This window comes from Carassius auratus, chromosome 12, assembly GCF_003368295.1.
Source record: "Carassius auratus strain Wakin chromosome 12, ASM336829v1, whole genome shotgun sequence".
Lineage (NCBI taxonomy): Eukaryota > Metazoa > Chordata > Actinopteri > Cypriniformes > Cyprinidae > Carassius > Carassius auratus.
In genome coordinates, this window is record NC_039254.1 from 4,324,916 (window position 1) to 4,349,153 (window position 24,238).

At 38.1% G+C, this 24,238-nt stretch overlaps 2 protein-coding genes across 4 annotated transcripts; one reads left to right on the top strand and one right to left on the bottom strand.

Moving 5' to 3' along the window:
* Positions 1–377: 377 nt before the first annotated feature.
* mmrn2b (multimerin 2b) lies at positions 378–8,494 on the bottom strand. 2 transcript variants are annotated; one of them, XM_026276368.1, is made up of 8 exons: positions 8,123–8,493; positions 5,468–5,572; positions 5,286–5,392; positions 5,056–5,118; positions 4,316–4,417; positions 3,174–3,592; positions 1,587–3,075; positions 378–1,408 (listed from the first exon to the last, which is right to left on the bottom strand). In XM_026276368.1, exons 1-8 carry the CDS (start codon positions 8,383–8,385, stop codon positions 990–992), a joined length of 2,967 nt encoding a protein of 988 aa, XP_026132153.1. In that variant the 5' UTR covers positions 8,386–8,493; the 3' UTR covers positions 378–989. The 2 variants fall into 2 exon arrangements, with proteins under 2 accessions (XP_026132153.1, XP_026132154.1); XM_026276369.1 differs by lacking the exon at positions 5,056–5,118 and having other exon boundaries at positions 990–1,408; positions 8,123–8,494.
* Positions 8,495–13,840: 5,346 nt separating this feature from the next.
* Positions 13,841–21,309, top strand: sncgb (synuclein, gamma b (breast cancer-specific protein 1)). Of its 2 annotated transcripts, XM_026276371.1 has the most exons (6): positions 13,841–14,265; positions 17,146–17,187; positions 17,280–17,407; positions 17,665–17,682; positions 19,627–19,671; positions 20,226–21,309. In XM_026276371.1, the coding sequence occupies exons 1-6, from the start codon at positions 14,145–14,147 to the stop codon at positions 20,232–20,234; spliced, it is 363 nt and encodes a 120-aa protein (XP_026132156.1). In that variant the 5' UTR covers positions 13,841–14,144; the 3' UTR covers positions 20,235–21,309. The 2 variants fall into 2 exon arrangements, with proteins under 2 accessions (XP_026132156.1, XP_026132157.1); XM_026276372.1 differs by lacking the exon at positions 17,665–17,682 and having other exon boundaries at positions 13,847–14,265.
* Positions 21,310–24,238: the final 2,929 nt, after the last annotated feature.

Here is a 24,238-nt window from a genome sequence, read left to right on the forward strand (position 1 = left end):
CGGAATCTCAAACTTAAATCACACATAAAATGCATTATTAGCACTTGTGGGAAATACAGGTTTAATTTCAAACTAAGGGGTCCTTTGTCTGTAGAAAAGAAAAAGGGTCATTCCTGTCTTCAGGAATGTTATATCATTGGGGTGCATTTAAATATGTTGCTGTAGCAGTCTGAGAAATATAAATCATAGAGATGTAAAACTCTTTGCATTGCATTGAAGATTCAGATCTCCCATTACTTGTGTCTTTTCTAAATGTTTGGGCTGCAGTTGTCCTCACGCCTATTCTGTCCATTGCAACCATGCCAGTTACCTTGTAAAATCATATTTGAACTAATTTAAGCTCATGTGTCTAGAGAAATGACTACACAATATTTTTGTTTTAATTGTTTAATATGTAAGGAAGCGAAAAACTGAATAATATGAACTTTGAATTAATTGTGCACATCACCTGGTTTTAAGAGAGGTGCCTTATGTTTACCAAGAAAAGCTGTTCTGTACACAGAATTAGTCCAATGTATACGTTTTTAAGTAAATTACCTTATTTTAGTACACAATCATTATGTTTTTTTTTCTTCTTGATTGACATATGCGTTGAATGTGATCAAACTGAATGCAGGAATTGCTGGATGTCCATTTTTTTAATCTATAGAGTTCCCCTGACTATTGGTACCTTTTCATATTGCCACAGGAACTTGTTTCCGTGTATTCCTTGCTTTATTATTAGATCCTCCAAATTTTAAAGGTCAACAGAAGGGCTGGTGGTATCTAAGTAATTTAGTTATATAACTGGCTCCCCCTTATTTCTATAACTTGCGATGTTTCTCAGTATTATTCCAGAATCAGTTACAATACATAATATTTCAACAAGTTCTTCTTGCACCTTCAAGAAGAGGCTGTATGCATACAAAATACAGCAAGTCTGGCAGTGACGCACAGTGCGTCAGACTCAGACGTATCCTCCCATGCTTTTGTCATTTACCCAGTTCTCTTCACAGCATGTCCTTGCGCTCTGTAATGAAGAGCAATATTCCAGACAGTGTGTTGTCCCCGGGCTTCACTTTCCGTAACGATCCATGCATCAATTCTAATGTAACTGTCTCCCCTTGCCGAAGCTCCAGCAGCTCAGCTCGGCTCACTGGTCCCATTTTCTTCCCTTGTTCCTGTCTGAGAGAGGCCACTGGAACTCCACTGCGCTTTAATACAGCCAATGAAAAGCCTCTCTCAAAGTCTAAGTTGACTAAAAAAAGATAGAATCCAGTCTCTGGGGCCTGGAACACCCCTGATGTAGGATTAAAAGTACCACCATAGTTTACAGATACATTTTTTGATGTGAGCTCTCCATTAGGTCCTCTTCTGTAGTCCAGGGTTGTGATGAACACCACGGGGGTATGTGGTAACCAAGCATGTTCTGGAGGTAAAAAAGGTTAAAAAAATTCAGTTAGAGGGAAAATGCTTTGTCATGATGTAGTTTTAGTGTTGTCCACTGAGGGGCAGTGTTGTATGTACATTATGCAGGTCTCTCAGTTTCAAATACCTTTATGTTCAAAATGAATGGCAAATGAAATAACTATAGTAAGATCTCTTACCTCTTTCATTGTGTCTTTTGCTTCGTTCACTGGAAGACTTTTCTTTTTTCATCTGGTCTTCTTGCTTCGAACTCCCCCTTCTTCTCTTTCCTTCTTTTTTTCTCACCAGTCTCCAGACTTCATCTAGATTCAGGTTTCTAGCTGAGCTGATCAGTTCTTCTGTATTACTGAACAGTTTTTGAAACATTCTCAAATGATCCTCTAGGTTCTGACGTAGGGATGCTATATCTGCCTGCAGTTCTACAACAGAACCACCAGGTGGTGCATTGCAGTTTCCACAGCGTTCTTCCAGCATGGCTATTCTACCTGCTAATTGCTCCACCTCTTTTCCCAGACTCCAGAAGTCACTTACTGAATAATCCACATCCTCCTCTCCAGCTGACGTGTCTGGTAAAGAGGGCTGGTAACTTTCAGGCCCCCTCACCTGGTTATTTGTCCCAGTCCCCTCTAAGTATGCCACTGGGTCATCGCTATTCATCTCATCCCCATCGGGTTGCTTTCTCGAAAGGGAAGCCAGAATAGTATCATGTGTCTTAATCTTTTGCTGCATCACATCCATTTTCAGTAAAAGATCTGGGATACTGAGCTCTTTCTTTTGGTTATGTGACCAGTGTGTGAATTCCAGGACCTCTTCTCCGAGTAGCACTTCCAGGACTTCAGAGTGGCGTATGGCATCGTTCAGGAGGGAAGAGAAGGTGGCTGATAGGCCTTGAATTTCATTCGCCTTGTCCTTGTCCCGCTGCCTCAGGTCTTGGATCTCCTGCTGGCTGTCCAGGAGTGAAGCCTGTAGCTGGGACATGCTGTCGTGAAGACTCCTGCTTCTGCCCTGCTCAAAGGCCAATGACTCCTTTATGCTCAGCAGGCCATGATGAAGATCCTCCATCTCCGTGATCTGATTCCTTTCTAGATCTGTCTCTTCAAGTGCAAGCTGGTTCAGTTTGGCTAACTGTGTCACATTAACCACCTCCAGCTCCAACCTAGCTAGTGCACTGCCAATCGACTTGCAGCTACAGGCCTGCTCTGCAACCTCGGAATCATTTTTTTGCAGTTGTTGATAGATGTTATCCAGGTCGAGCTCAATTTCTCTCAACTGACCCTCGTGTGCGCTTAGGTTAGCTGTAAGCTCACCAATGCTGTTGAGCACCCTGACACGAGTAGCCTCCACCTCCAGACCAGTCTCTGTAAAGTGGACCTCAGTTCGTTGTTTGAGCTCCTCTAGGCTCTGTTCAAGGTCCAGCTGGTCTCTTTGCAGTGCCCGGACCGCTTCATCAGATTCCTTCGAAGTCTCAGACAAGCTGCTGAGCTTGGCATAGTTACTTTGTGCCTTCTCTTCTAGTCGAGTGATGGCCTCCCACATTCCTGACTCCTGTGTTGGCTGGCCTCCACTCGGATTGACGAACTCGGCTCGTTCTCTCTGCAGTGCCCCTTCCAGCTTCTTCTGGCCAAGTCTCACCTCCTCAACCAGTTCAGTAAGAGACTGGAGATCCACCTGTTGGTATAACACAAGATATATATTCATTTATGCACTTGTTTTATGTGTTAAGTGTTTTTGAGTAACATTTCAAGTAGTCCTAGTGAATGGATAACCTGTGCATTCTGACTGTGACTGATCTGGTCATCCATTTCTTCCTTCAGTTTTGTTAGGTTGTGTTTCAGCAGTTCTTGCTGAACCTGAAAGGCCCTCTCAAACTGTTCTTTCTGTGCATCCAATTGGGTTTTCATTTGACTGATCTGTAGATGGCTGTACTCTAGTCTTTGCTCGATAGGTCCGCTATGATCTTCGCCTCTGGTCATGGTCCTATGTTCTTCCTGTTCCATCCGCAACTGCTGCAAATCCTGAGTCAATGCTTCCACCTCACTGGACAGATGTGTCAGTGTTTGATTGAAGCTCTCCAGCACTGGTTGAAGCTGACTCATCATAGTTGACATTAACTGATGCATCGACAGCAGAATGGATGAATCAAGGAATGGCAAAGGCTGAGAGGTAGGGATCCCTTCTGTAGCACCTGGAATATTTAAAACAAGCCACTTTAATGTAAAGACTTAACATTTTTAACACAACGGAATGAAATTAGTCCTATGCATTGTGTTGTGGAGATTTAGTTTTGTCACGCATTACTGGGCCACCAATGCAGTGTATATATCAGCATATTGATTCCTCACACAGCTACAGAAATAGCTTTAAATCGCTGAGCTCATGCAGTCAGTCTCCCTGCCAGAACCCTAGTCTCTAGAGGATATCACTGTGCCTGACGGGCCCTGAATGAGCTTTTATGGTGTTTTCATCAGGAATTACCCTTTCCTTACAGGCCTCCTAAACAAATATATCTCACTATGTCACTGAATATCTGACTTACCACAGCAAATGCATTTTTGAAGGATGTTCCTTTATAGACTGTACGACTGCAACTGAATGAGCTCAGTGGTTATGCATAACATTTTCTTTAAATGAGGCTTGACTTCAGGAGAAGCTATAAACCTCTTTACAATCATCTATTCTATGACTCATCTTGAGCTTGTTGTTCACTGATGACTTTTTGCCCGGTCTCCTTCCGTCCGTGGGTGATTACATCACGGTGGAGTTTGTTTATAGGAAAGAGCGGATATCCTCCAGAAGACGTCATTGTTTAAGTAGTCAAGCCATTCACTTCTGAATGGTGAAATCTCACATGCCTACTGTAATGTGTCAAGTCTAAATGTTCTTCCTGCGTGCTGATTTTGCAGCTTACCAGCGGTACTCCGGTTTGGTGAATAACCATGAATAGGAGCCTCCTGTACGGGTTTGTCAACCCATTTTGTATCTTCCAACTGGTCAGTCCCCACCTTACCTCCTAAAGAAGAACAAACACGTTTAGTTTGGAGGGAGAATGTGGGAAGGAAGTTAACCAGAACATTTTGGGTTTGAGGGTAAATATTTGGCCCACGCATGTGCCCAGTTGAGAGGGGTTATTTTACACCTTAAAGGTTTTCCAACATCTAATCTAGAAGATTACAGTGTTTAAAATACTTCACAAATGTTATATTTAATGACCCAACATATTATGAAACCAAATATTATTTTTTTACTAACAATGCTTTGTTTATATATATATAAAGACAAACATAGACCTATTCTACACAGGAAACAAAGGCAAGAGAGCAAGCATGGCTTCTGGAAAAAATGTTCTGCCATCAAAATATTCACTTGCCAGATATTTTGGATATGTGGAAAACATAACTTTAAGTTGTTGTTGTTATTCTTAAAAAAAAATGATTGTTTGCTTTTGCGTGCTTGCATAGGACGCTGCTTCTCCAGCTATCCAGTGCCAACTGACTCTCTCTTTCCTGTTGAAGGACTCACTGAACCAAAGGCCTGCAGGATATTTCCTCTGTTTGTCAGAAAGGTTGTTTTAAAAAAGCACCCTTGCAGAAAAGGAAAGGTATGAGAGGTTAAAGGTGAAGCCAGCCTTGCCCAAAACAACAGACTTGCCTGAGCTGCCATTGCCATTAATATCAGACTTTAAAGCAAGCGTCTCATTCTCTGGAGCTCTGTCTGGAAAAGATAGACAAAGAGGAAGCAACAGATGGTTCACAAATGGACTGCTCAACTGATGTTTTCCTTTGAAGTGGCCAAAGAGCAACACACATATTCCTAACATCCCTATGTGTACATCTGTGTAAAATGACATTGAAATCGATCATATTTGCATGTGATGTTACCTTTTTCCAAGCAGTTGTGTCCTCCATAACCTGGGCAACACATCCAGTGTATAGAGGAGAGTGCTATCTGCTTCTGCTTGTATACAGGTCGTGAGGACTGCCTATACCTAATGATCACCATCATCAACATCCAGTAAGCAAAGCACAGTAGAAACCTATGATCTGAGGTTTATGTGACTCACGTGATGATTTGACAGTCAGGAGCTCCATCAGAGCAGGGGTTCACAGATTTCACAGTCTGAGTCTCTGTGGTGCCCATACGGTGATTTACATACGCACACCAGTTTCTGGCAGGAGACAGAAGGTTTGGGAAGATAAAACATGGAATAAAAGAAGAAAGACAAGGGTAAAGTGAAAGTTGAGAGCAGAGATTACAAGCAATCACAGACTGATGAAGATATATGCTCTTTTCTTCCTGTTGTACGCTTCCCAGCATGCACAGGGCTAGATATAATCGCTGAGCGCTGAACGGTTTTATATGTCCTGCCATTGGCAACTTCATTCTGTTTGTTTTTAGCTTTCTGTTGTATCAGAGAGAATCTGATGAGCCCACATTGATTACGATGTCTACACATATTCAATCTTATTGTGGCAAGCCTGTGCTTTTCTGTGGTGTAGTATTTCATAAACATACACAAAGTATATTTTGTGAAAAATGACCAAGTTAGAGAAGTGTGTTTGGTGGCAACTCTTCTCAATCGCTCAGAAGTTTTGTAATCGCATTGTAGTGGCCTCATTTCCCAACAGTGATGAATGCTATAATTGCTGATTATGTATAAACTGTGTGCTGTTCTCATTTTGAACATTATATAAGAGCTGACTGAAAAATACGTAGACAGGGTTTTCCATGTCAGTTCTCTTACTTTCTGCTGCATGTCTGCGGTTTCATGCACAGTTTATTCCTCTCAAATGACTTGGATGCTTTTCTTAGAGGCATGGGTTTCTGCATATGCATCTATATTCCATGTTTTTATTGTGTTTCTATGGGACATATCATGCATTTCTAAACTCTTTGGCGTTCCTTTATTTTCAGCATACCGTGTCCAAGGATCAGCATTTTGAGATGGCTTGTCAAGATAAAAAAACATGAAACTTTTAAAACGTTTCTATTCTTTTCTTGCTGTTTTCGAATGCAAGAACACGTCCTGTATGAACGACCCCTTACTCATGCTTTTTCTACTGACCTTCCTTTGTGCATCCGCTGCAGAAACAAAGAGATTAGATAGCGGTGGGCTGTCCTGTTTCCTCTTGTTGCCACCTTGAACCATATAGTCCCTTTGTCCAGTAAAACCTCAGCCCCTATTCACAGACTGATTCGGTCATAGTTTGGCTGAATGCTGTCCTATCTGCCGCTTTACTGCTTTATCATTAATCTGTCTCCATGTACCCACATCTGCACATTCTTCATCAGTCTACCTTTCTTTCATCTTTGCCTGTCTTTTATCTCTTTTATTTTCCTTTAAACACCTAAACACTTTTGATTAGCACTCCTCCTATGTCTTTTCTGGACATAGCTGTTGCTCATAATCTTTTGTTGTGGTCCAGACTAAAAGGTAAATGCCCTTGTAAACTGCTGTAGGGGTACCTTTCCTCTGCCTCGCTTTTATGGTGTACTGAGCATGCTCAGTCCGGTCTAATTCCTCTCTCATTGAATCTCATCCTCAAGAAATCAGCATAGAGAGTTAATGTGTGTGTTACCGAGACCAAAACATCAGCTAACACATTAAAGAGAGCTGAATAGAAGTGGACAGCTAAACATTTGCATGCATATATTGGATTTCACACTGACTTGGAACTCATTCAGTCTATAATGCTTTCCCACCAATTGTTTCAGATTAGATCACTGAAGCTCTAACTTGTATTTTCATTATAAGGTTACTGTAATCAATCCTCCTGGGCAAATTCATTTCAGAACAAAGGGAGAATGCAGTGGACTTCAGCCAGGGTTAATGGCATATTTAATATTGAAACTAATGAAAACAAGACTGTGTGGGATACATGTACAGTCTGTTCAGTGGCTGTTATGTTTTGTATACAAGTATTGTTGTATACTGTAGTGTTGGTTATTTAGCCAAATAAATAAATGAATAAAATTCCAGAGCACATATGAGACCAGTCACACATGACTAAATATTTGAAAAAGTTTAATCGTAAATGCTTGAAATGAATTACACATCTATATATGAATTACAAAACAGAATTTAAATTACCTTAAAAAATGCATTTTATAATTCAGAATTTCTTACAAAAATTACTATTATTTTAATACTAAATGATTTTAATAACATTTTAGATTTATTTATATTATGTAATTATTTGTTTATTTATTATTATTATTATTATTATTTTCATGAATAGGTTCGTCCAGACAGAGAAAGAAAAGCATGCCAGGATGCACCTCATTAAGCTGAAAAAAAAATATTACATTTGTGATCTCAAGTAGACGCTTGGCTGCTTTGATTTGGAAAAAAATAAATTGTTACATTTTGATTTATTAAATTTTGTTCACCATCCTTTCTATTTTAATTTGAGTTAAAGTTGTTTCATAGTTTTGACTGTAGTATTATTCAACAATGTGGTATGTAATATTAATAAAAATGTATGTTCCTGCTGTCTGAGTAGTATTGTAAAAGAAGAAAACAAGGTTTATGAATGTTAGAGATGACCTTAAGGCAAGCAGGACAGATATATTAACACATTTACAAATACAACAAATATATTCTTTACACCTTGTTTTATCACTCATGTCAAATGAAATATTCTCACCCGAGTCACACACAATTTAATATACAGATATCAATAGACATGGTTTGAAATAATATGTCAATTTGACTCACCCTCTCTGTGCAGATGGATGTTCAGTCTCTCTTGAGGGGGATGCTGAGTTTTGAGGTTTGCCCTCTGAAGGCTTCGGGATGTCGTGATGTTCATGTGGTAAGGGTAGGTGAGCTGTCCTAAAGGTGGCAGGAATTTGCTGTGCCCTTCCTCCAGTCCCCGCAGTCTCTTCTTCTTCCACATCAGGGTCCCTGGCCCTCACCTCACTGTGGCAGCTCAGAGAGTTCAGCACGGCCAACAGCAGCAGAGGCAGAGTTCGGCCCATCTCGCTTTCCAGAGGTACTGAAAGTTTTCCTCCGGATGGCAGTTTTTAAAACTAACCGTAAACAATCCTGGAAACTCCCCACCCCTCTCTCCTTCTCTCTCTCTCTCTCTCTCTCTCTCTCTCTCCAAACCAGCCGGTATCCTCACCAGCATGCCTCTCTCCCCACCCTCTCAGTTCCCACTCCCCCTCACTCTCCCTGGACACTATCAACACCCTGCAACAATAGGAGGAAATCTGCTGCTCGTTACCAACCTTAAACCCTTGCATTGCGCTACTTGCAAAGTTACATCTCCCTTTCACACTCAAGCTCACACATTGCAGTCTCATGCATGATGCTTGTTTACAAGAAAATGGATTTTTAGTTTTATACTCAGTTTGGAGTTTCATGTGTATACTTTTTTTGTATTCAAAAATAACATAAAAAATAAATCATCCATTGAACTTCATTTCTAAAGCACTACTTAAGGCTGTCATGTGTTGGTGAGACAAAGGCCCGTTCATACAAAGAATAATAATTATAAAGATAACTATATTAGCATCCACACCAATGCATGATTACATTCTGTTTATTATAAATATATTGACTGCAATTGTCATCTGTCACTTTAAATATTCCAGCTCTTTAAAGCCCGACGGATTCTGATTGCGGTCAATGTTTTTATCGTTCATCAGTTGGAAAAACAGTGAACAAGTCTTAAAAGAACCATTATTTTCCTAGTGTAAGAACGTTTTAATAATCTAAGAACATTTTTCCAATGTTATAAAGCTTTTGTGCAATGGAAAGTTTCCAGGGATGTTATTTACTATATTTGCATGGATGCCATAGATGGCAATAACGAAACTTTATTTTAAGAGTACATTTCATATTTCTGGCTCAAAAATTGTTTGCAGAAGAAAAAAATGAAATAGATGTTAGTGCAGCTATATATATGCAATGGTTCCAGTCCAGAGATTGTCTGCAGTGATAAATGACTAGAGTTTTTATAACACACAAGAGCCCTTGTTCTTAGCGCTGACCCCGTTCTGTAAACCAGGCCTCCCAAACTCCATTTTTGGAGCAGACATCAGCTGCTCTTTCTCAGCCAGGAGTGAAAACATCCCACCTACCAAGAGGTCGCACTAGAATTAGACTTCTTGAGGTGGGGGTTTACTCAGAGAGAATGAGTTACTGTCAAACTAAGAAGGCATTCTCTCTGTGGTGTGGTGGTCCTCTCTGGCTTCATGTCTGCGCTTGACTGCCTCAACAGTGCGCAGCTCAGCTGTGACAACAAACATGGGCTCTCCTGGGTCTCCACTCCAAGCCCAGCAACCAGCGCTCGGCCTGTGCTTCACAACGTGGCTTCCTTCACTCTGACCACAGACTTCCTGTCTGTTCAAATCAGTAAGGCTGACTCAACCTTGACCAGAAAAGGCTGTTTGCTTACTTAAGAGCAGGGGGATGATATGATCTACTTTTATTATATAATAAATATTTTTGGATGTTAAGATAAGAGGGGCTTTTAGTGTACATTTAAAATACATTTCAATTTCGAAAGGTTGCTGGGGTATATTTGTAGCAATAGCCAACAATACATTGTATGGGTCAAAATTATCGAGTGATCTTTTATGCCAAAAATCATTAGGATATTAAGCAAAGATCATGGTCCATGAAGATATTTTGAATATGTTCTATTGTAAATATATAAAAACTGAATTTTTGGTTAGTAAGATCAAGAACTTTAAATAGCTGTATCTCCTATCCTAGCAAACCATGCATCAATGGAAAGCGTATTTATTCGCTTTTATCATTCAGGTATAAAAGTATAAAAAATGTGCCCTTACAACTGGTTTTGTGGTCCATGTGAGGACACATTTTAGCTGGAAACTACTTTAACAAAAAAGTGTCAAATGGCTGAGCAATAGTTTTTTTGTGCTTAATTTCACTAATGAGTAAATTCACATGGAATCTACAAAGGCAGAACTCTGTAAAAAAGTTTTGGAAGATTTACAGAATTAAAGGGTTAGTTCATCCAAAAATGAAATACTCACCGTCATGTCGTCTCAAATCCGTAAGGCCTTTGTGCATCTTTGGAACACAAATTAAGATATTAAACGTAAGGACATTTTTTAAGTAGTCCATGTGACATCAGTGGTTCAACCGTTATGTTATGAACCTACGAGAATACTTTTTGTGTGCAAAGAAAACAAAAATATCTTTATTCAACCATTTCTTCTCTTCCGTGTCAGTCTTTGACGCACGTTCATGACAGTACCTTAAAGCATTATACACATTATTTTTGTTTTCTTCGTGGACCAAAAGTATTCTCATCAGTGATGCGCGGGTCAGTGTATTAATAACCCGCACCCGACAGACGTATTCAACTAACTCTCCCGCAACTCGGACAGCAAATTTTTTTAAATAAAATATTGTACCCAACCCGCTTCCTGACCCGTATTTTTTTAAATTAGTAAATGCTCATCGTAGCGTCATTGGGTTATAGGAACGTAGGCAAAACTTACTAGGCAAAAAAATACAAAAATCCAACAAACCTTAATATATAATAATTTTGTCAGGAAAATATCGTCAGTAAGCTCATAATTTGTACTAAAATAGTCTAGTCTGGCTATGTCTAATTGTATGTTTCTGCAAGGTCTGCTAGACATTGAGGCTCGGGTTTGTTCCAACCAGTACAACCTGTCCTCCAACCAATACGCTAGTATAGGTTGTTTGTCCAAATCACAGAAATACGACCCATCAGAGCATATACTACAATTGCGCCCCTATCGACGAAAGGTCATTTTCATATTAATGTTTTGTACTCTTTTATTTTCCTTCTGGTTTGCGTTTCGTGTAGCTCAGTTAGTAGATTATTGCGTTATACCTTGATATGTAATCATGCTATCATGGGTTCGATCCCAGGGAACAGACTTGCACGAAAATGTATATGCTCAATAAATCATAATTTAACATGATTTCTGTGAGGGTTAGGTTTAGGGGTGGGGTTAGGTACGAATAAGCCACCTACAGTAGTAAAATATGTAGGAAATACTGTGAAATCGGTGTAAAACGCCCACACATTGCATTTAAATAAATGTGCGTTTTGATTGGTAATGACGTTATACGTCAATTCATGACGACAGATGCAACGCGATACTGTCATTATTTTTATGCCCGCTAGAGGTCGCTTAACTTTAAAACGTAAATATAGGTCTTAATAAATGCTTGCACAAACGACCTACAGTATATGTTTGGTTTTTTTGTTGGAGGACAGGCTCGTCTTGTACTAGGACAGTAGGACCCGACCGACCGCGACCCGAATAGTATTAAAAATGTTTTTGAATGACTCATAACCGCGGGCAACCGCGGACGACCGCAGGCACCAGCACATTTTGGATCAACCCGCGCATCACTGATTCTCGTAGCTTCATAAAATTATGGTTGAACCATAGATGTCACATGGACTACTTTAACAATGTCCTTGCTACAAATTAAGCAGGATATCAACCCACATTTTTTCGGACTCTGTCCTTTCATTTGCTTTTAGTGGTAAGTGTGATCAGTGCCTGATGTCAAATCAATTCCAATGGGAAATCCTCGCATGAAGAAAATCACTGTGTATGTTTACCATTAAAACATGTTCTGACTGGCATGTGTTTGTTTGCAGTAGAGGAACAGAGAACATCTGGTGTATTCACCTGCAAACACTAGCAGGACGGTGAGATGCATTCGGATGTATTTCTGTGTGATATATTTGTACCGTGTTTCTCTGTTGAATCTCTGATCCTTTGAGCTCTTCTGACAGCGCGATATCAGCTTATTCTCAGCTCTCTGTTATGTCATGCTGGCAGAAGAACTGTTTAGATATAGACTACACAGCAGTCTACAGCCTGATAAATGCTTCTGTTCTCTGCACGTTTGTGTTAAGTACTGACAATCATTTCCTAGTTGGTGAGATAGCAGCTCCACTTGTAATCTGAATCCTTGTTAACCTCCTTCTTTACTATGTGCTTTTCCAATCAGTTGTAGTCTTAGTGTTTTTGTTATTTTCATGTCAGGAATTCATATATGTGTTGCATGTCATTCCATATCAGACTGGTGACTGCTTAGGCCAGTATATGTCATTCATTCATAGCCTGTAAACTCTTTAATCCGGAATGGAAACAGCTGACCATGTGACGTACAGTGGAGTGGGAGAGCGGCCCTGTCAGATCCCATCAGAGATCACTGCTCCTTCACAGATTCTATCTCCTGTGTCAGTCATCATCCTGTGATCCTTAACCAATCCACAGTCACCAGGTGGGTTGGTATTTGTTATCCTCACCCAATCAGATTGCATCACACCATAGAATTCTTGCTGAGTTGTGACTTTCAGCTGACGGTTCAAAATATTTTTAGCATGGAAGCAAGGAATGATTCAGCTGTTTTTGTGAGATTTTTTTTCGTTCCGAATTGCAGGTCTACAACAAAAACAACATAATACACACCCAAAACTTTGATATACAGGAACATTATATCCTCATAATAAAGCTAAATGTAAGTCTATCATATTCAATTAACATGCTATATATATTTATATAATTTAATATGTCCTCTTAATAAAAAAAAATTAAGGTGAGTGTGTAATAAAATATTAAAATATAACTGTATATTACACTGTATTAACACTATGTAAGAAAGAATATTGTTGTTTAAATAAAAAGTGTTTGTACAGATATTTATGTATGTAAAATAAAATAATAGAATACAAATGTATACACATTGTATTAACATACAGTATACTTTATATTAAAATGCATATTATATAAATTTTACTATTGTGTGTGTGTGTGTGTGTGTGTGTGTGTGTGTGTGTGTGTATATATATATGTGTGTGATAGTAATACATTATATATGAATGTATGTAATAAAATGTTCAAATAAAAATGTATATTAGTTTACAATTTACATCATATTCATACTAAAACCTCAAAAAGGTAAATATATGCTATATTGTATTAACATGCTATACATTTAATTTACATAATATATTTAATAGTGTGCGTGTATAAAATACAAATATATTTCATTAGATACAAATTAAATACTGCTATATTACAAATATATTTAATATACACTAGACATTATATTATATACATATTACACAAATATATTTTTACTGTTGTTATTGTAATTTTCTTCATTAACTATTGTACTAGTAAAGTGTATATTTTCATGGGACGGATAAGAATGTTTGTACAAATAAATTGTTCAAATTAGTTCCCAAAAATAAAGGAATAAAGAACCAGGCTTTGAGGGAGGACGTGTGTCCCCAAGGTGCAAGAGCATAGCAATAATTGTAAGAAGCAATAATTGTAAGAAACATCTGGTTGTAATGCACTGCTGGCTAGAGCGTAATAAATATGTAATCAGTCTGTTCGACATTGCTGTGAGAGGCAGTGCGTGTGTGTGTGTGTGTGTGTGTGGAGGAGCTGTGGGTGGGGGCTGTGGCTGCAACACGACTTAAATGCACTGCAGCATCCAGCAGGTTCTGTCTCTCTGCATCCTGTTCTCTTGCGCCTGCTCGCTGCTCTCTGTCTCTCTCTCTCTCTCTCTCTCGCTCTCATTCCACTGCTGTCCGTTCGGAGTGTCCGTGCATCCATCTGTCCCGGCATAGAATCTCTCTCTGTATTCCTTTCTCCTGCCATCTGAAATTTTCAGCATATAGACAGAAACCCTCAGCCCTTGCAAATTCTACCAGGCCCAGTTCATCTGCAGAGCACCGTCATATTCAGCGTCCGGGATGGATGTTCTAATGAAAGGATTCTCCATGGCCAAGGAAGGAGTGGTGGCCGCCGCTGAGAAAACTAAAGCTGGAGTTGAAGAGGCAGCTCTCAGGACCAAAGAAGGGGTCATGTATGTAGGTAAGTGCAGATGTTTGCAGCTAGTCTCTCTCCATATGTGTGTGTGTACGTGTGTGTATTTCACACAGGGTAAAAATAATAAAATAATGCAGCACTGACAGTGGTAATAATAGCTGTGTTCTATAAAGGTCTCTGCAATTATTCCCAATAGATGTAATGCAGATGTGATGGATGAGTCTGCATTCCATTAGTGTGTGTGTGTGTGTGTGTGTGTGTGTGTGTGTGGAGAAAAAGGAAGGTCTCATTGAGGTTGTATTCTAGTCGGCTGAGGAATTGTGAGAGTGTAGATGGAAGCAGCTGTGAATCTGAGATACACAACTGATAAAAAAAAAAAAAAATGCTGCAAAAATGGAGCAGGGAAGGAAACCTGGGGTGTGGTGAAATTTAAAGTTATGGGAGTGCAGACCTGAACTGGAAATAGTAAAAGCTTGAAAAACAAAAAGCAAAAAAATAATAAGATGCGGGTGCACTAATATTTCAAATGAATTTCATAATTAATTAAAGACTTCTTTTTTCACTCAATACACTATGATTAATGTCTTATACAATATTGCACAATTTAATTTAAGTCCAACATGCTCACTCTATTAACAATGTAACAACAAGTAATTTGTAACAAAAATGTGTGCAGTTAATAATTCATTATTTATACATAAAAGTGCATTGTGCACTACTTTTAGGCAAAGATGTTTTTTTTTACTCTTTTTCACACTTATTTCCTGCATGCATTCATGTGCATGTGAATAAGCTATTTACCTGTCCAATACAATATAATTCCAACTTCATCACACTATTCCGTCCTGCACGCATTATAAAGTGTTGTTTATGTGCATGTGAATGAGAGAGAAAGTAAGGGGGGCATATAGAGCGGATCAGCTGAGCACTGCAGCATTTACTCCCTCCCTCTCTGCGCTCCCCATCTTCCATGCGTGTGTTCCGATGCAGCAGGATTTGCCTGGTTGTGAGTGGACTGTGATGACTAACCCTCACCATCCCCCTACGCCACCACAGAAAGAGAGAGAGTTGGGGAAATGAGGTGCAGTGCTCAAGTGTTATGTCACAGGCTCGCAGCCCCATAGCGTCTGCTTATGCTCATCAGCACAGAAATGAACAGATGGCGTAGCGAGAACATGACTGAAATACAAACTACAAACAGTTCAACGCGAAACCATGACTGTGTAGTATTCAGTGCATTCCCACCTGGATAGACACACCATAGAGAGTTCAAGAAAACACTTGATGTCGTTTTCATCACCTATAACCTGACAGTGGTAATCTCACCTAATCCAATCAGATCAACAATCAACCCAGCATGCATTTGGATGATGTGATGTCATCTTTATAAGCACTTTTCCACCAAGGTCACCTGTGCTGAGGCCACAGGCCTGCGAATCGGCTCTCGTTCCAGGGCATGTATTGTCAGGGGGCTTCAGAGTGCTCAAATGGCATTACGTGCACTAGAGCATGAAGTCATTACTCAAGTTGATTGTTACAAAGGCAGGTTCCTTATTCTCCATTAGAGAGTGTCAAAGCTACTGTGTTTGATACTGTGAATGGCCTTGAATGATCCAGAACTGTATGTTCTGAAGATGCATTGTCGTCATCATCACTGTATGACGCAGTGGAGATCTCCTCTGCTGAAAGTGTTGGTGCAAATGCTTAATATAAGATAGACTTTGCGGAAATATAAAGAGATCTCCTTTAAAGCACATACATAAAAAACGCAGGAGAGCAGATGTGCTCAGCCATGCAGAAATGACTAAAAAACTGAGCTTTCGCATAAACAGCATGGAGAAAGAAGAGAAGTCTAAGAATTGAAATGGACGGAATAATGTATATGCATAAATGAAAGACGCAGATTAATACGGAAGCAGTTTGCTTCTAAATATTACATGACCTTTGTGATGAATTTTTAAATGCTTGATGAGAGCTAGGCTGGCATGTGTGTGATAGAATGATATTGAGGGCAGATGTAGCTAAGACTGACGGATAAACTCTTTGAAGCGTAGTGTCATTGCCTGTTAATGAAGCATTTGAAGTGGTGCTGTATTTTTTAGATTTGCATAGATCTGTATATTCCTTTATTATCTGTGAACAGAGAAGTAAACAGGTTTGACTGCTATCAAGACTTAACTCCTGACATTTTGGTCACTGGGACACAGAAAGAAAAAAAAAAACAGTCTAAATGTGACTGTTTATTCAGTAAATGTTACTTTTTATTTAGTAATTAGCATTTTGAATACACTACCATTTTGGATCTTTTTTATTATTCTTTTTTTTTTTAAAGAATGTTATTCAGCAAAAACATTAACATGTTTAGAAATTGACAGTAAAGACTTCGTACACAGTTAAACAATTTGTTTTAAGAAATGCTGTTCTTTCAATCCATCTATTCATTAAAATCCCCCCCAAGAAAAAAGAAGAAGAAAAAAAAAAAACTCCACAAAATTAACATTTTCAACTTTTAGAATAACAGTGTTCCTTGACACTGGAGTAATGAATGCTGAATTCAACTTTGCCACCACAATAATAAATTGCATTTTAAAATATATAAAACTATAGTTTAAACTGTAATAATATTACAATATTTTACTGTACTGTCTCAAAGTCTCAAGTATGTTGCATGTTTTTTAAAATCGGTTGTGTGTAGCTACATTGTTAATATTTATTCTGTTATACATTAAATACATAAATAAATGCTGTTCTGAAAACACTGTCTATTGTTAGGCTATGACTATATCAATGTAAAATGTACATATTTCACGTTGACTCAGAATAGCCGATTGTCTTTGCCTCCAATTATATAGAACTTAATTTGGTGTTTTTATACCAATCCGCAATTTTCTGAAGAACATTTCATGCTTATTTCTCATATGCCAGGTAACAAGACAAAGGAGGGAGTGGTGTCAGGAGTAAACACAGGTGAGAAATATATAAACATGCTTTTTTATAGAATAGAAACGGAGAAATGGGAAGTCTCTTATATTTACTTTCTGTAATATCGATCCTCACAGTTGCCCAGAGGACCACCGACCAGGCGAATATTGTCGGTGAGACAGCGGTAGGCAGCACTAATGAAGCTGGACAGAAGACGGTAGAGGGGCTGGAGAACGTGGCTGCATCGACCGGCCTGGTCAACCCGGTGAGATCTCCACTACACTAGATGGCGCCCTTTCCCTGAAATCAAATTAAATTCACATCTCTTAAATACCATATTCAAACCTCAATCTTAAATTACTTAAGACTAGCCTTAGGGATCTATGTCTATTCTCAGATAACCACAAACTCGACATCTATTTGATTATACTTCATTAAACTGTGTATACTGTATGAATACAGTTATTTTGTGTCTAACATAATCTGTTTGTTTTTCCCTGTTTATAATTGTGCTGTTATCAGGATGAGGCTTTATATGAGGTGCTTGTTAATTGGGGTTGGGAATGGTTGATTTGGTTGTAAAGAGAAATGCTTGTGTATAGCCTGTGAATATGGCATATGCAGTATACTCCATGCTGCATATGACACTGGGCTTTAACGTGAACTGACTGCTGTATCACATCAAACTGATGGGGAGAATGTGCACAACCATCCGTATAACAGCAGAGTTCAGTTCCCTTTATTCAATCCCCCCTGGAGTCATACTCTTCATTGTGCATAGTAAAAAAAGAATGGCTGCATTGATTACCTCCTTGATTACTCGAATTCACATCAGTTTCCATCATGTTAATGAGCTGATATTGTTAGTGTTTAGTCATTTGCTGGGATAAAAATACCCACATAATTGGTAATATTTTTGTGTTATTGTTTATTGTATTTTTTAATTACTATTTTAGTTTATATTTGAGTAATTTTTGTGTTTCTTAAAATATTTAATTTGAATTCAATTCTATTTTATTTTCATTTTACTTTTAGCAATTTTAGTACTTGAACCTAAACTTAGTTAATTTCAGTTAGTAGCCAAGACAATACTTCTATTTTTTTAAGTTTAAGATTTTCATGTAATATTTATATTTTACTTTATTTCAGCTTCATTTGAATGAACTCATAATAGTTTTAATTAATAATAACAACACTGGAGATGCACTAAATGAAATGCAGTGATCTTTAGTCACTTGACAGCACAGTTATGTTAACATCAAGAAAAGTAAATCTTTTCTAGTAACACGTGGGTGACTTGAATGACAGATGACAGACAAATGACAGATCTGTCCTCATATTTACCTGTCTCTCATTCTCATTACATCAACTAACAACCTGGGATCTTTATCGTAATAATAACACATCTTCTACCAGAGCATATTTTTTGGCAGGACAGGACAGATACAATAAAATGATGTGATTCATCAAGTAAATGAGTTTTCACATCTTCAGAAAGCTTTTTAGTGGCAGGGAGCTATTGCATTCTGCATTTTCAACTGCTCATGGATGCATGTTTTCCTTGCACAATATACTTGTTACTTGCTGTCATAAAAAAAGAAAAATCTTAATAATAATACTACTCATTCTGAATGATTTGACATTGTGCATGTTAGAATAATGGCTTATGGCTTACCTAGAACCAAAGTTTGGCCTTCAGTACATCATCCAAAGCATGTATTAATATCTATGTACTAATATAGGTCCCGAAACTACTGTATAGGAGTCATTTTTATTTTCATAGTTAAATGGCTGATGGTAACTCATTTTAACAGTGAATACAGATATTCAGAAAACAATTATGCTTTAAAATCAGCATAAATATAAAAAGCCCCGATTTATGTAAAAGTTCCTGTTCTTTTTGTATATGATTAATGGGTGCACGCTGCTTCAAGTACATAAGCTGTTTGTCTTCATGAAAAAGCTGAGTCACTCATGAAAAAAAATGCACGTGAAAAAGATTTTTTTTTTTTAATGTTACATCACAATATCTTGTTGAAATGCCTAATGTTTAATTTTGAAATATGTTAGATTATGAAAGTAAACTAGGTTGCAAACAGCATTTTATGCTGATTTAGATTCAGTTGGGGATGTAAAGAGGAAAGAGATTAGTTTAAGACTGTTTGGAGGCAGGAAGTCCTTCGAGGAGGACATAGAGTCTGGTCCTGACAGTGACTCAGCAGAAGAGCTCAGCACAGCTGCACCACAGAGACCGAGACAGAAGAAGATGTGCCTGCCAGCTGCATTCACCATGACCATCGTTTACATCCCTCGCTCGCTCCCTGCATCTGAAGAGACATCCCTGCATGTCTGAATGGATATGATTTCGTATGGCTGTTTAACATGACAAAAGCTGTCCATATGAAGATTCACTGCTGAATGCCAGATGGATCTTAAGCAGAAAGCAGCTGTCTCTCGGATGTTAACAGTGTCTGTATTTCACAGGGTGACTTCTCTCATGGGGGCATGGAAGGAGGAGACGGTGGAGAGGTGAGAAAAAGGACTTTCCATGAAAACAGTGAACTTTGGTCTCCCATTATTTCCTTTTTTTTTTTTTTTTTTTTTGAAGCATTAGAGAGACAAATGTGATTATTCTGTAATAAAAAAAAACAACAACAACTTGGATATGTTGATAAACTTATTTGTATCAAAAAAGAAAAAAACAGCATAGCATACAATAAAAGATACACATAAAAATTCTCCCCATGCATACAGCGTTCAAAAGTTTGGGGTATTTTATGCTCACGAAGACTGCATTTAAAATACATTTTATATTGCTATACATTTTTTTTTTTTTAAAGAGGAATCTTTTGTAACATTACAAATGTCTTTACTGTCACTTTTTTAATTGCATGTATTAATACTGAATAAAATAATTAATTTAAATAATAATAATAAAATCCTACATAAATACATACTAAGGCCAACAAGACTGTGAACTCTCTTCCTGGAAAGTGTCCAAGGCATCTGCATCTGCGTAGATGTGAATACCATGATTAAACCATATATGAAATGACTTAATCTGTGTTCTCTCTGTTCATCAGGGTTATTAGTCCAGAGGCCTGAAGCTGAAACGGTCCCCTCTCTTCCCTCTGAGTTTCTGCTCCAAAGCCTCACCCCTTCCAGACTCCAGATGTTACTGATATTTTTTTGTGACTGTATGGAAAACCAGAGTTGAAAAAGACTTTCCCTGAGCCCTGTAGCCGTTAGATGTGTGACGCTTCTCCTCCTCTCCATCTGTGGTGTCCTCACGCTGTTCTCTAGTGTTACTGTCAATCCTCTTCCCATCCACACCTCACCTAAAACACACACACACACTCATACATTCACAAAATATGAAGCCCAGAGGCTGATATCAGAGGTCGAGGTGGTCTTTTAGGAGCATGGCTGGGGAACAAAAAAAGAAATCCGCATGACCAGTAATGTAAGAAAAGCAATACATTTCATTTCATCAGGGCATGTAGCAAAGTGCGTCTGGATCTTCGTGAGATCATAGCCATGTTTCAATTTATTTAGTCTTGAAAATGCTGCAATGTACGCAATGACAAGTTGTCTGTACATTAAGAGATACATTACATTCCTTTAGTTCAGTATGTGTGCAGAATAGAGTTACTGTGTGCTTGACCAATAGACTTACCGTGTGATTTGTTAGAGTAAGAACAAATGTTTATTCACAAAATATAAACATAGATACTGTAAAACAAAAAAACTATTATCTGTATTGATGTAGCTGTGCTAGCCTTGCATTTCTTCATTAGCTTAAACACGTGAGATCTGGTTCCAGTTGGGACAAGGATTCTTTCAATGTTATAGGAAGAGATCCAGTCTTCACACATCCTGTTTTGTCCTGATTTTGTCGCGATGCATGTGAAGTCGGTGTGCGATCATGAATTTGTGATGCTAGCAGTGTAAAAGCAATACCATACCACAGCTCCATTGCAAAGTCTGTCAGTGGTATGTTGTGTAGCACTGTCCTATGCTGATTCTAGGCACTGTGTTTTACCAGGGGAATGCTAAGAAATGTAGATCTGACTGTCTTCATCTTCATTCAGCCTTGCCATCATGGCCACCCAAACCTCATTCCTGTCCTGTTACTCAGATCCACCCCAGGCTTGTGTTTACTGTAGGTAACTAGGACAAAGCTATCAAACATTGCAGTTTGTTCTTTCTTTGAAGCCACAAAAAAACTGAAGACTGCATGTTGCCTTATCAGCACCCCTGTATTCACTCACACACACACACACACTCACACACACATACATATATAAGATGATCAAAACACAAAACACACTCTTCTCAAGCCTTTTTTCTTTGAGCCTTTCTTACTGAAACACACACAAACGCATACACACACACACAAATGTCCCACATACCTTTAATGTTGGCATCAAAGCAGGCAAGCTGGTTTTATAAACTGTATAAGTGAAATAAAGTTTTGTTGAAATCTAAACTGCTGTGTCAAGTTTGATTTTGCGAGCAGTATATTGTATGCGCCACAAAATACACTAAGGAATTTCACTAAGCTAATTTTCACAATTTATTATGAAGAAACAAGAAAGTAACACATTAAATTAAACATAGAGTTTCAAAGTAGAGCACGAAATAGATTATTGGAGTACATTTTACAGGAAAATACTATTTTTATTTAAAAAACTAAATAGTTGTGTTATGGAGCACAAACAGCCTGTAGTATCTGGAAATATCTATAGGGGGCAGTAATTAACAGCTATATATTTTTGACCATAAAAGAGCAAGGCTTTATTTTGGGGGCCAAAATTGAGTTTTATTGATTGGTTGATTGATTTTCTCCTAGTTGGAAAAGCCCAACCAAGGGTTCTTTATGATGGTAATACAATTTAAACATGAAGGGGAATAAATTGCAAAGTATGTTTTTATAATCTAGTACTACAGGATCAAGATCTGCAGTGCTCAACAAACATCAAGCCAAAACACATTCACACAGGCCCCAATAATTATCCACCACTCCTTACTTCACCCAAAAATCTGCCCATAAATTACACACCTCAAGTCATCCTAGGTGTATATGTCTTTCTTCTTTTTAGACGAATCCAGTCAGAGTTATATAAAAGTGTATTTGATCTTTCAAGCTGTTTAAAGGTGTTGCAGTGCATCAGTCGAATAAATCCTTAACAAAAATTGTTAAAAAAAAAAGCCATCCAAGATGTAGATTTTTTTTTTTTTTTTTTCTTTATCAGAGCAGATTTGGAGAAATTTAGCATTACATCACTTGCTCACCAATGAGAATGGTGTACTACAGTCAATGGGTGCCGTCAGAAAAAGTATATCCAAACAGCTGATAAAAACGTCACAATAATCCACAAGTAACCCATGACTCCAGTCCTTCATTTAACATCTTGTTAAGCAAAACGTGTGTTTGAAAGAAATTTTAATAAATCTATTGTTAACACTTCATTAAAGGGATAGTTCACCAAAAAATTACAATTATGTCAGTAATTACTCTCATGACGCCCCAAACCAGTAAGACCTTCATTCATCTTCAGAACACAAATTAAGATATTTTTTATGAAATCCGAGAGCTTTCTGACCCTGCATAGACTGCAACACAACTGACACGTTCAAGGCACAGAAAGGTAGTAAGGACATTGTTAAAATAGTCCATGTGACATTAAAAGTGGTTCATCTGTAATTTTATGAAGCTACAAGAATACTTTGTTTTTGTGCGCAAAGCTCTCTTATGTGTCATTCTCATCATTGTGGGTGAACTATCCTTTTAACTTTTAACTTTGACTAAAATGGAGAGCCATGTATCCATAATACTGCTTTCTTCAGAGAGAAATCAAATCAAGAGAGAAATATGCAAAGATCAATCACTGTTTATAAGTGTGAGGGAAAAAAAAACCTTCAAAGGACAACAGGGGTTGGCTTTTTTTTTTTTTTTTTTTTAATGAAGCATTATTATATATGGATATAAAACTTTGGACCAGAACCGATGGATTTCTTTAAATACATGTTGCTTATCACGTCACAAGATGCTAATTGATGGGCTGGAGTTTTAGGAAATGTAGCATTTATATCAAGTAGCTATCTCGGAGAAGCTGTACATGGAGAACAAATATCTGATTTCTTGAACGTGTTTCAAGATCACTCATTTGGATGAGTAACAATTGTAAAAATGCCTACAGCTTGACTAATTTTGCCACATAAATTCTTCGGCTGCTTCCTTCATGACTCACGCAACCCTGTTTTCACCCAAACAACAATTCTCCAACAGTGAAAGCTTGTATTTCCAGTTGTATTGTGTGTGATGCCATGCCCTGTTTACAGTACAAACACTACGTTGTTTCTTCTTGAACTTCAATGTCTTGTTAAATTTAATGAACTTATAACTTTCTTCAGCTCTGAATACTACCTTCCATGCATGTGAAAAGAAATATAGACATGACATGACATGACAGAGATGTATAATGGCAGAGAGGTAGATGTGTTTTGAGTGGGTGTTCCTCATCCAATGCTTTGGGGGGTGTGTAAAAATGCTAAACACCACAGCCTATAAGTATACGCACTCCTCCGATGCACACACAGTTCTTGACTCTTGACTGACAGCAAACGCGAAAACATGAACTTCATCAAGGGAGCTGCAGATGGGAATGTGGACAAGATTATCGATCAGGCTGGTAAGTTCAATTTGTTTGCTCAATGCATCTGTGCACAATATGGCATTTGAAAATTAAACACCTGAAATTGATGCCTGAAAACTAATATAACAAATTAAATGCATTGCAAGTGCTAGTATTTTTTATTTTTTTTGCAATTTACTTTACTTAAAACATATAGTCGAGACCATTAACTTTTATGAATGTTACATCAGCTGTGGTGGCCAAACAGAAAGTTGGAGAAGTAATTGGAGGAGACAAGAAAAAAGCAGGAGGTGCAGGCGGCCAGAAAGCAGGTGGAGGTAATATTTTAGATTCCTTTTCTAGGAGACTTTGGAAACAGCTTTATCCAGTTTGTAACTCTCTGATTAATACATTCTGTCTGTAGGTGTTGGCGATATGTTGAGCGGCGCAATCGGCAA